Source organism: Hyperolius riggenbachi, chromosome 6 (assembly GCF_040937935.1).
Source record: "Hyperolius riggenbachi isolate aHypRig1 chromosome 6, aHypRig1.pri, whole genome shotgun sequence".
Classification (NCBI taxonomy): Eukaryota; Metazoa; Chordata; class Amphibia; order Anura; family Hyperoliidae; genus Hyperolius; species Hyperolius riggenbachi.
The window spans coordinates 253,276,365-253,289,120 of record NC_090651.1 but is presented as its reverse complement, the minus strand read 5'-3'; the positions used below and the strand labels follow the sequence as shown (position 1 = coordinate 253,289,120).

Below are 12,756 nucleotides of genomic sequence, written 5' to 3'. Positions count from 1 at the left end.
TGTCAGCTGCTGGTGTTGGTCCACTGTGTTTTAGCAAGGGCAGGGTCAATACAGCTAGCTATCAGGAGATTTTGGAGCACTTCATGCTTCCATCTGCTGAAAAGCTTTATGGAGATGAAGATTTCATTTTTCAGCACGACCTGGCACCTGCTCACAGTGCCAAAACCACTGGTAAATGGTTTACTGACCATGGTATTACTGTGCTCAATTGGCCTGCCAACTTTCCTGACCTGAACCTCATAGAGAATCTGTGGGATATTGCAAAGAGAAAGTTGAGAGACGCAAGACCCAACACTCTGGATGAGCTTAAGGGCGCTATCGAAGCATCCTGGGCCTCCATAACACCTGAGCAGTGCCACAGGCTGATTGCCTCCATGCCACGCCGCATTGAAGCAGTAATTTCTGCAAAAGGATTTCCGACCAAGTATTAAGTGCATAACTGAACATAATTATTTGAAGGTTGACTTTATTTGTTTTAAAAACACTTTTCTTTTATTGGTCGGATGAAATATGCTAATTTTTTGAGATAGGAATTTGGGGTTTTCATGAGCTGTATGCCAAAATCATCAATATTAAGAACAATAAAAGGCTTGAACTACTTCAGTTGTGTGTAATGAATCTAAAATATATGAAAGCCTAATGTTTATCAGTACATTACAGAAAATAATGAACTTTATCACAATATGCTAATTTTTTGAAAATGACCTGTATGCCTACCTACATACAAGAAGATAATAAGGTCGTTGCTTCATTGTGGACAGACCAAATTTGATCAGCTGGACAGTCACTGTTGTTCTATCATTGAGCTACCACAGCCCGGCGACCATATGGGCTTGAAAACCGCCACGGCCTACACTCTTGTCACGGTGCGCACTAGTCCAGCACGGCCGTCACTAAGCAAACAGCTGTTTGCGGTGCGTTACACAGTGAGTTTGGTGTGTCAGTGTGAAGCAGTACTCTAATTACACTCCCTGATTGATGTATACACATGCAAGATGTTTGAAAGCACTTTAGGCCTGCAATTTAGCATTCAATGTCATTTCTGCCCTTAAAATGCTACTTTGCGTCACATCCAGATTTTTCCCCGGGACTTTGGGCATGTATCCCACTCTGCCATGCCCCCTCCAGGTGTTAGACCCCTTGAAACATGTTTTCCATCACTTTTGTGGCCAGCATAATTTTTTCTATTTTTCAAAGTTCGCATCCCCATTGAAGTCTATTGCGGTTCGCAAACTTTTCCGCGAACCAAACCTTCCAGGAAGGATCGCGAACGGGGTTCGCGAACCGAAAATCGGAGGTTCGCGACATCTCTACTCCTGGCATCAATCAGCACTTGAAGTTTTTTCAAGTCCTGTTTTTTTTTAATATGCTCAGTATCTGCTGTTCCCATTTTAAGATTCTGTGAGCCAAATCTTGAGCTGCAGTTTCCCTAAAATAAGTTTGGTCCTTTGTTCATTGAGGTATTTCTCAACCTGGGCGTTGTAAACTGGAATCCCTGGACAGTAAATAGACCGATGCATACTAGGGATCCCCATGTGGTGAAGTCCTGGAGTCTCCTTAGCCTTCATTGCCTGCTGACAACTGCCCTAGCACTGATGCTTTTACCTAGCTGTATCCTGGCAGACACTAATTAATCCTCTGAATACTGGCTGATACTATCTATTCTCCATGCCCTGGGTGACACTAGTGAAAAGGTGGACTATGTCCATTGGATTGGTGTTTGGTGTGTGCTGTGTCTTTAGGCGGTAGGGAGATTTTGTGGCATCATCTACCCTTGGTTACCCAAGAACCATCAACCCAGCCCTGACTGTATAGTAGGCATAGGAAAGTGCAAGGACAATAGCTCTCAAGAGTTTGAACCTTACAAGATTTGGAGTACAGTTTTTTCAAACTTACTTGGTCCAATAGCATGCCCAATGACATAGATAATGATGCAGGCTATGCTGAGGTATGGCATCCATTTCACGGTGGTCTGAAAGTAAATTAGGATCAACATTTAAAAACAAAACTGATGAGTAACAGCATTGCATGAATGAATAAATATACTGTTACACTTATTGTTATAAAGATAAAGTTTGTTACAGCAAAACAGTCTTTCAAAGGCTCTTCTTTCACCTACATCCAAGGATGCGTTAACCAGCTCTTGTAAGGAAGGTGTTAAGCTACACTCTGCATACAGACTTCTTCTATTGCACTCTGTACCAACTGAATATGGCCAATGTAGAGTTCTCTTTGACTTATAGGAGCAGGTTATTTCGGCGTGCGGCGCTGACCGTGCACTGTAGCTGGGCGCCGTCATAGTAGCAATGCTTTGCTGCGCACCCTGCGTATCGGTAATTTGGCGGCTGAAAGACTACTTACATCTCCCGCCAAGTTGCAACAACTTGGAGGGGTAGTAGAATTTAATGCCGCCTCGGAGTTTAGTGGCAGCAGGGAGAGCCAACATTCTACTCGCCCTGCGCCGAACTGCCCGGCGCCCAGATGACCTGCACTCAAAGGACCCTGTTACTAACAAAGTGGCAGGTATATTTTATTTAGTTACACATTTGTAGAAGGCTGGCATATTTTGTGATGGTAAATATAACAAAGGTTCTACAGATATTGTTTAGTCCATATTTTACATAAATATCTTTCCAGTATCATTTTATTCCCTCTTGCTTAGACATTGGTCATGTAACTGGCACAGGATTTATTCAAAATTCAAGGACCTTTCTGAGCTTTTTTTTTCATATGAGACATAGATGAGGTGGCTGACCAATGGCTGGAAAGGACTGGACTCAAATAAAGCATGGAGGTACTACTCATGGGCAGCACAAGAATGGGCTCAAAGTACCAAACTCAGATGTTGATAGATCTACTTCCCTAGGCAGGAGAGTGAATGGCACAGCCTAGTAGCTGGCATTATGTAGAATAATATCTGTACAGTGTATGGGCAAAACCCTCTCAGGTCCAGATGACATTCCCCAAAAGTTTGTGAAGGGTAAAAAGAAAAAGGCCGCGGGCCTTCCAGATTAAAATGAGAAACTAGGTACTGATCAATCAACCATACGTAGTGGTAGTAGATGAGGACTAGAAGAAAGTATTGGTGATAGATGTGGTAGTGGCATGTGGAAGTGACAGCAGCATGAGGAAGCAGTATAAAAAGCAAAAGAAGTATCAGAGCTTGAAAGCCTGAAGGTGTTTAACGATTTGTGTCAGCAAAGAACAGAATTCTGATTATTAGGTGATCTGCAGTATCACCTATAATGCAGATATATACCTGATTATATGGTGATCTGCATAATCACCTATAATACCGGTATATAGAAGCTGATGTGACAACAATAGCAATATGTGATTGGTGCAACAGTAGTACTGATAGGTTTAGCTATACCTCACCAGAGGAGCTGGTGGGTACTAACAGTACAGCACCCCTCACCAGAGTCAAGGGCCCTCTGGTGAGAGTAGAGTAGTCAGACAGATCGGGTTGGCAACAGACAGACAGATGCAGTACAAAATCGGAAGGCAGAGACAGAAAGATATAACAGGCAGAGTCGGCAGCAGGATCAGATGGGCAGAGGTACAGAATCACTGAGCAGAAAAGTAGTCAGAATGAGCCAGAGTCATGCACAAATAATAACACAGTAATGAATAACTTTAAGGCTATCAAACAAATCCTATCTTGTGTGAAATCCCTGGTTTCCTCCCGGATCAAAGCACACCAGATCTATCTAAGGTCTGAGCGCTAACATCAAGTATTCGCAACAGCAGACAAGTTGCGAGTGATTCAGCCAAGCTTATGAAGCAGAGGAGACCCCTCCGGCACGCCCCCTCCTATCAGCCAATGAGGAGCGACGAGCGTCTCCTCTGACGTCAGCCGACCGGCCGGTCAGCTGACGCGCCTCCTCCCCGCATAAAGGTCCTGTCTGTGCACGCGCGCACGCGACAATGCAACCCTATGTGCTGCTGACAGACCCGTCCTCAGCGTGCTAGATGCCTGAGGCCCGGATAGACTGCTAGGCAGGGAGCTGGAGGCAGCTGCGGTGGTAGCGCTGTTCACCGCAGCTGCCTCTCCAACATTTGTTACAAGGTGGAACTAGAGATGATTTGGCAAATAAAGACCAAAATAGTTTGAGTGATAGCAGGAGCACTCATGTATATGACTCCTAAGCTGCGAGATTGGGTCCAACACATTGCAGGAACAGAGCACCTTGTCTCTGAATTGTTCTATTGCTGTGTTTTTATGTTCTTGTTGTACCCTAATAAATCTTTCTTCTTTGGTCAAATAGTGTGTGTATTGAAGTCTTTGATGATAGGAACTTGGTTGCTACTAGAAAAAGGTTTAGTACAAGTAAAACACAACCATATATCAGAGGATTACTTATCTTCCTGAAATCTCTCAATCTCATTGGAATACTAATTTATTTTTGGGTTGTACACTCCCTCAACCCTCTACCAAAACATCCGGAAAAAAAAAGAGGCTTGAGGATATTTTTGGCGGTACTGACAAAAGAGGACTATAGCCCCGTGGCACTGAAGATGTAGTTGCCTCTTTTTGGAAATCTCTCATAGGTGTATCACACAACCACTGGGGACATTCAGTGGTACAACCACTTACAATGCCTGTTCGTTCTCTTCAATAACTCCCACAAGAGAAGTACAGTTTGGGAGTGGTTTATTCTTGACAGCCACTTTGCAACTTCAGGACAAGCCACCTACAATTAGACACAGTTCTAAATAAAAAATACTTTGAGATTCGTATGGATCATTTAGAAGAGAGGTGACTACTGCATGGTCACCATCATTAATCCAAAGTGTAAGCATAAGAAGCTATAGTTTCTGGCTGCATCATGATTGCAAGATGCAAGTGACAATGTATTTGTACACATACAATGAAAAAAAGAAGTAGTTGATACCCTGCTAATTTTGCTTGTTTGCCCCTTGACCAAGAAATAACCAGTATAGAGGGTCACTACTGGCTTTCTTCACTATGTTGTCTGAAGCAGATCTTTCTGTGACAACAATGTTTTGGCTGACCAATTCAAGTAAGTTTTTAAATGACTGCTTTGTCCATAAGGTCACGTGAGTATGTGTCAATATTGCATGCAGTTCCCTTTGTTGTCTTAGCAGTGCCCTTATGACAACACATTTCGCCCATTTTGTTTCAAAATAATGCCCTTTTTGTGCCATCAAACCAGGTTCATCACATGGTCAAGGTACTTCTGCAACTATCTGGGCCACTTTCCACACCACTTGAACTACCTTGAAATATAAAAAATAGCTCCAACTTTAAATCTACGTGTTAACTTCAATATACTTTGATTTTACTTTTTCTGATAATCAATGTCAAATTTTATATAAAATGTTCTGAAACAGAATTGACTATCGTTGCTGATCTCTAATGATAAGGCCCTTAGCATAGTCTTATTCTTTTTGCCGTTTTTTTAATAAATAAAGCATAGCTTTCAGAAGGCTTCACTATACCGTGCTTATTGCCTAATGAACTGTGTCCTAAAACTTGTGGAATGCAATTTCTGCATTGTATCATCGTGTTTTCAAATTATAATGTAAAAGTTTATTCAGAAATGAAATGTGATAGTTATCAGAAATGCTGCACTGATCCCACCTGATAAACAAGCGCAATGGTTAACACAATGCAAGCAGTGCAACACGTTCCAAATCCTAAGAGCAGCAACAGTCGTCTTCCCCACCAGTCGACAATAAAGACCTGAAGGAAAAGAAAGATACCAGAGATGAGCTATAATATCCATTACATTCCAAATGTTAAAGCTAGAAGTTTTAAATCAGGATGATACAATTTATTAGCTGACTAAAAAGAATAAGAATAAGCAAACTTTCGGCCTTGCAGCCTTCGTCGGGCTATCCTTTATTTATTCAAAAAATGGATTTAAGCCCAACGAAGGCTGCAAGGCCAAAAGCTTGCTTATTCTTATTCTTTTTAGTTAGCCAATAAATGGTATCATCCTGATTTAAAACTTCTTGCTTTTACTGATGGCTAACACGGTACAATACCCTACTGCTACTCCAAATGTAATGCATTGCCATAGATGCAATTCCTATGCTTCCAAAGAGGAAACATAACTACGGTACATGCAGTATCATGGGGCAAGTGGCATAACAAATAGGGGATAATGAGGTTGCGACCGCATCGGGACCCCTGAACAAGAGAGTCCAGCTAGGGGCCTTCTTTCATCCATCTTGATAGATTTTCTTTGGTGCTGTGCTCGTAATAAACACCTCTATATGTGCATTACATAGTGGTAATCCTTAACAAACTGTTTCCTTACTCTTATTAAACATCTCGGATACTGCAGCTGTCCTTGATAGGTTTTGGAGCTCCATATCAATAGAGTGCTTGGGGCCCCAAGTAAAACTCGCACAGGGGCCTCAAGCTCCTTAGTTATGCAGCTGATGGGGTCCCATATTCATTTTTTTTTTATTAGTCCCCTTAATACCCTCCCCCAGCCTTTAAAGGGTCTCCTGTCTTGCTTTTTAGTGTTGAATCCTGAGCTTCAACCTTTACCGCGTAGTAAACTAAAATTCAAACATTAACTCTCACAGGACAATTACACCTGAACCCCCTCCTACAAGTTTCCGTCACCTTGTTGAGCCCTTCTAGCCACCTACTTACATTATAGATCTTACTTCCATTATACATACTTCTACTCCCACCTACCAATTGCACCCCAGCCAAATTATACACGCTTTTACATCCCTCAAGCATCAAGGCCTTACTCTCAAAGTAGACCTCCCACCACTCTAACTGTACAACTGTACTTTTTTGATTGCAGAGTACAAAGGTTATTTTAAACAGAAGATGAAAAAGTATCTACTAGGAGAAAACTTAGGAGAAATTGTAAATTGGATCAGGCCCTACGTGTCCGACCAGCATCGCTATCAGGATACTAAAACCTTTTGCGGACCTCATGCAAGGTTTAGTTCAAGGCCCCTCTGCATTGTGTAATTCTGAGAATCCAGTTCTCCCCTGTGCTCAGCACTGGAGTATTGTCTAAATGCCCCTGATAGTGTGAGAGCTTAATAAAGACCATGTGTACATACGTTTTTGAAATAGAATTGTGAGATATAAGGAAAATGATTAGATTAGAACAGGCTATTGCATTGCCATACTGAAAACCCTTCCAACCCATTTCAGTGACCAGTTACATTTAATAATAATAGCATACGTCCCAACTTTTTGAGTAAAGAAAAAGGGACATGCCCCTAGTCACACATACCACAAAAAATTAATAAGCAAAAGATGTAGTTTAATCATTCAAGCCACACTGGTCCTTTCTATCATCATTGGTTTTACTTCATAATAACATCTGAAAGTAAGAAATATTTAATCTTAAATGAGGGACAAATAAGGAAGAAAGAGGGACAGATGGATTTGGTTCCCAAAGAGGGACAGTCCCTCCAAAAGAGGAACAGTTGTGAGCGTTGATAATAGGTTAATAAACATAAACAAAACTACCAACATTTCACTTAAACAGACTGATGCAAACCTGCCATCTGTCATACTTGGAATGAGACATAAGATTGGCTTGCTTTAATATCTTTATTTTTTAATGGAAAATAGGATTGACAGGACTTACCGCACCGAGGGTCATTAGGACATTGACTGCTCCTGTTGCTACTGTCACATACTGAACAGTGTCCTCTGCCACACCAGCATTTCTGTATATGCTATCTGCATAGTAATACACCTGAGTGGAAACAAAAGGCAGACAAACAGATAAAGAATGAGGATGTCTCTGTGCTCAATTAGTGTCTTTGAATCACAGCTGTACTTTTTGCAATAAGTGTGTAATGCAGAGGCCTGTTTCCTCCACAGCGGCTTCCCTCTCCTCATCTGCATACACATCTGGCATGATGAGGTGACAGTGGCGTATCTAGGCAAGACAGTGCCCATGGCAAATACTAAAATTGCGCCCCCCCCCCCCCCCCCACACACACACACACACCTACAATCAACAGCATCCTGTCTAACCTTTTTGGACAGGGTAACCTCTTCATGCATTCAGAACATACACACACACAGATACTAGAATATAATGGTCACTATGAAATAAATTAGGCTATACTTCTGATCCTCTGCCTCTAACACTTTAAAGGGGAACTGAAGTAAGAGGTATACGGAGGCTGCCATATTTATTTCCTTTTAATCAGTACCAGTTGCCTGGCTATCCTGCTGGTCTATTTCTCTGCAGTGGTATCTGAATAACACCAGAAACAAGCATGCAGCTAGTCTTGTCAGATCTGACTTTAAAGTCTGAAACACCTGAACTGCTGCATGCTTGTTCAGGGGCTATGGCTAATAGTATTAGGGGCAGAGGATCAGCAGGGCTGCCAGGCAACTGGTATTGCTTAAAAAGACATAAACATGGCAGCCTCCATATACCTCTCTCTTCAGTTCCCCTTTAAGGCAGGAAACATACTTGACTGTTTTAATACGCATTTTCTGCACAGAAAAAATAAAAACTCATGTTAATCAAAGGGCTAGTTCACACTTAATGTGTTTTTCTTGCACAGAAAAAAAAAACGGACATTCTGCATGATAATTCTGCACATTTTGTCAGTTTTCTGTATCAATTACATTAACTGTTGTGAAAAAAACGCACATATTTTTCTGCATAGAAACACACTTGGTGTGCAGAAAATGTGCGCAGAAAAGGCCAAGGTGAAAACTGAAAAACAAGTGTGATCCCTGCCTTAGCCATAGACCCTAAACAAGCAAGCAGATCAAATGTCTATGACACATCTGACAAGATTAGCTGCATGCATGTTTCAGGCGTGTGATGTAGACACTACTGACCAGAAAGATCAGCAGGATTTCCATGCAACCAGTATTGTTTAAAAGGAAATAAATATGGCAGCCACCACTCTCATATGAATGAAAGCAATGACATATTTGCAGTGACGGTTATCACATAATAAAAGCCTGACAACCTATTAAATATCAGTAGATAGGTACTGAGCTACAAATATAATGCATTTTAACAACTGAGGTATACAGTACAACTTACAAGAGAGAGGTTGTTAAATCTGGCCACAGAGATGCCAGCAGCATAATGGTTAAAGTGCAGAGAGTGTCATAAATAAAAGTAAGTAAACAGCACACTGAGATAAGGCTGGGGAATGTGTGAATGACAGAGAGCTGAATTGATGGGAGACCTTGTAACCTCCAGACAGACCAGAAGCATCTGCTGCTATCTCAGGGGACTGAGACATGATCTGTCTTAGAGAGTAAGGGAAAACATTGGAGCTCATCTCTCAATAGCTTGTAATGTAGATATATGAAAGGCTGAGACGGGCAGGCTGCTGGATGGTTGTTACTCCCTTAGACTCAGGAATGCAGTCAGCAGCATTGCGCCCCCCTTGATGATTGAAGAGGGAGGTCGCCTGGGGCACTTGCCATGCCTGCATCCCTCCAGATACGCGTCTGTGAGGTGACATCCGGGTAATATCTGGTACTGCCAGACATGTAATAACAGTGCTTGGAAATTTTGGTGCACATTAAAGCCGAAATTTCATTTTGTGCGTTGGATGTGTCTAATGATAGAATATCAGTAATGTTACCAATATGCTACTATGGCCGGAGGAATCCGATAGTCGAATATTGGTAATGGTACCGATTTCTACCATCACCTATTGTAACCTTTCACTTTAACCCTTCCCTACCTATTCCTAACACTACCCCCCACCTATGCCTAACACTAACCCCCCCCCCCACACACACACACACGTATGCCTAACACTAACCCCCTGTATCAGTACTTAACACTAACCTTCCTACCTACACCTACACTTATCTCCGCCACACAAGTCTAACGCCAGCCTATGAGGATCCCACACTTTTGCCATCTGAGAAAAGGCATCTTTCGCTTTCTATACCTTCTCCAGTGTCTCTACGCCTTCACAGTTCTCCAATTTTAATAAATCAACCGGTATAACGTAATTTTTCTTACATCACATTTCCTTTAGTAAAGCAACCTCTCTGAATATTCACTGTTGCTTCATTACAGCAGAATTCCACTGTTTATTTTTCCAAAACCATACATCACATCTAAAACAACTGGAACATATTGCAGAGAGCCCTTGCTTATATGACTGCAGACCAGCCTTTTCCACTTCTGCACACTATTAAGTTCCCTCTTGTACCTGTCAGGAGCCTAAAGGGCAATTATCACGAGACACTGAAAAATGTAAAATGCATGTGCAAATAGAGTACATTTCTCCCACAGTAAAATCAAATATAAATTACTTTTCTTCTATTATTATTATTATTATTATTTAGTATTTATATAGCGCCGACATATTACGCAGCGCTGTACAGTGTATATATATATTGTCTTGTCACTAACTGTCCCTCAAAGGAGCTCACAATCTAATCCCTACCATTGCCATATATTTATATTATGTAGTGTAAGTACTGTAGTCTAGGGCCAATATTAGTGGGAGCCAATTAACTTATCCGTATGTTTTTGGAATGTGGGAGGAAACCGGAGTGCCCGGAGGAAACCCACGCAGACACGGAGACAACATACAAACTCTTTGCAGATAGTTCCCTGGCTGGGATGCGAACCAGGGACCCAGCGCTGCAAGGCGAGAGAGCTAACCACTACGCCACCGTGCTGCCCAATATGTTACAGTCGCTTATAATAGCTAGTAAAAATCTGACAGGTTTTGGACTCATCCATTCTCAGTACCATATTTTTTTTGGAACATAAGACGCACTTCTTTTTCTTTAAAACTTGGGGGAAGGGGGGTTGGGTGTGCGTCTTATATTTTGATTATGCAGTAGAAAGTGGTACAGAGTGTGCAGGGAAGCGCTAAAAACATCCGGTCACCGTGCTCCTCTCCCCATCACTCCAGTCTTGCCACTGTACACTACACTACCCTAGGGTGACCATATTTTGATTTCCAAAAAAGAGGACAATCACAACAGCATGTGGGCGTGGTCATGGGTGGGGCCAAATATACAAGACCTTAGCAGTGTGCTGTCCAACTTCGCAGGTATGGAGGGCCGTTTTTTTTTCCCAGACCACATGGTGGTGGAGGGCCGGCCGACCACAAAATGCAATCAGATTCGCAGAAGTTTTCCCCACAAAATGCAATAAAATCACACAGGCAGGTGACAAATGACAATCATGGTGAGAACTCCAGAGAAGACTGTAAAAACCATGCTAGTTAAGCACAATGATTTAGTATTCTGGCTGAACTGGATGGCTGCATGTCTTCTGTTCAACCGAAACCTGTAACTGCTGAGAAAAGACAAGTTATACATGCTGTACTGAACGTTTTGCCATTCATTTGCCCATACTAAAAGCTGGATATCTCAGTGATTTAACTGAACACTTTGGGGTTAATTTAAGCTAACAAAGGTGTTTGTGATGAAGTGCCCTGCCAGTCTCTCACACAAGTCAGAAAGCAGCCCTCCTGGAGTCTAGGGACTGTCAAAAACTTTTCAACTTTTGTAAGGCCTTATCCACACATGCAGTCATTATAACAATGGGGAGAGACCAGACAGATATTTGCCCAGGGACCCTCCAGGCAAGCTCTGCATCATGCTGTGTATATTTACAAGCTTCTTGCCCTCTAATTGCACTTTTATCAGCTAGCCTAGTGTTTCACATTACCTTACAACAACAAACCTGAATACACCAGACCTGCCCTAAATCACTGAATGAAAGGCTGCCTGGGGGGAGATTGCCCCCCTTCCCAGTCTGCTCCTGACTCACACACTGAACAAAGCAGCTCTTCTGCAGCTGGGCTCCCTCTGCTCTGTGTTCAGCTCTCTTCACCCTTCAAACCCCCCCAACTCCCCCCAACCGCCAGACATTTCCAAATGACGGGAGGACAGCATGGACAAATGGTCGTAAAAAGTGGACCTGTCCGGGCAAAAGAGGACGCCTGGTCAGCCTACACTACCCCTGCTGCCCACCCAGTTAAGCTACACTTTACTAACTTCTGTTGCCTCAGCATATGTATATACAAGCATTTTAAATTTTAAAAGTTTTTGCGATAGTGGTCCTGTATGCTACATGCCGAGTCCTCCCATAGAACTTATTGGGGGATAATGAGTCACCGGACTATAGAAGCAATAAAAATGGAGGTATTTTTAAAAAATGTACCAATTCCAACATATAATCAGGGGCGTAACAAGGTCCCACCAGGCCCCCCTGCAGAAATACTGAGCGGGCCCCCCTGCAGAAATACTGAGGCCCGCTTGGGGCCGTTTTGGGAGGCTGGAGGAGTCGCAGCATGAGGGGAAAGCCATGCTGCACTGCGGCGGGGAGGGCTCGGGCTCTCCCTTCTGCGCTCCCCTCCAGCATTGAATAGTTTGTGTATGCAGGCGGCGGGGCAGCTGCAGATACATACCTTCCGTGCGCTAAAGCGTGGATGTTCCTCTCTCTCTAGTGTCTGATGCGACTTCCTGTATAAACAGGAAGTCGCGTCAAAGGCTAGAGAGAGGAACGTCCACGCTGGAGCGCACGGAAGGTATGTATTCAACGCTGGAGGGGAGCGCAGAGGGGAGAGCCCGAGGTGAGGGAGAAGGGACCGTCCCCCCTCCCCGCCGAAGTGCAGCATGGCTTTCCCCTCATGCTGCGACCCCTCCAGCCCCCCAAAATGGCCCCAAGCGGGCCCCGGGGGGGGGGGGGGGGGGCCTGCAGAGCCTATTGTTATGCCAGTGTATATCATTCATGCACAGGTGGCTCTAGGCTCATGGTGTCTTTTGGCAGAGAAAGAATTAGT

At 43.1% G+C, this 12,756-nt stretch overlaps 1 protein-coding gene across 4 annotated transcripts in view; it reads right to left on the bottom strand.

The window, feature by feature from the left end:
• Positions 1-12,756, bottom strand: part of SLC2A5 (solute carrier family 2 member 5) — an 80,562-nt gene that overhangs the window by 12,426 nt on the left and 55,380 nt on the right. For all 4 annotated transcript variants that reach the window (XM_068240697.1, XM_068240699.1, XM_068240700.1 and 1 more), the window contains 3 exons: positions 7,596-7,706; positions 5,606-5,707; positions 1,897-1,972 (listed from right to left, as the gene is read on the bottom strand). In XM_068240697.1, the coding sequence (XP_068096798.1) occupies positions 1,897-1,972; positions 5,606-5,707; positions 7,596-7,706 (289 nt within the window). The remainder of the gene's footprint in view (positions 1-1,896; positions 1,973-5,605; positions 5,708-7,595; positions 7,707-12,756) is intronic.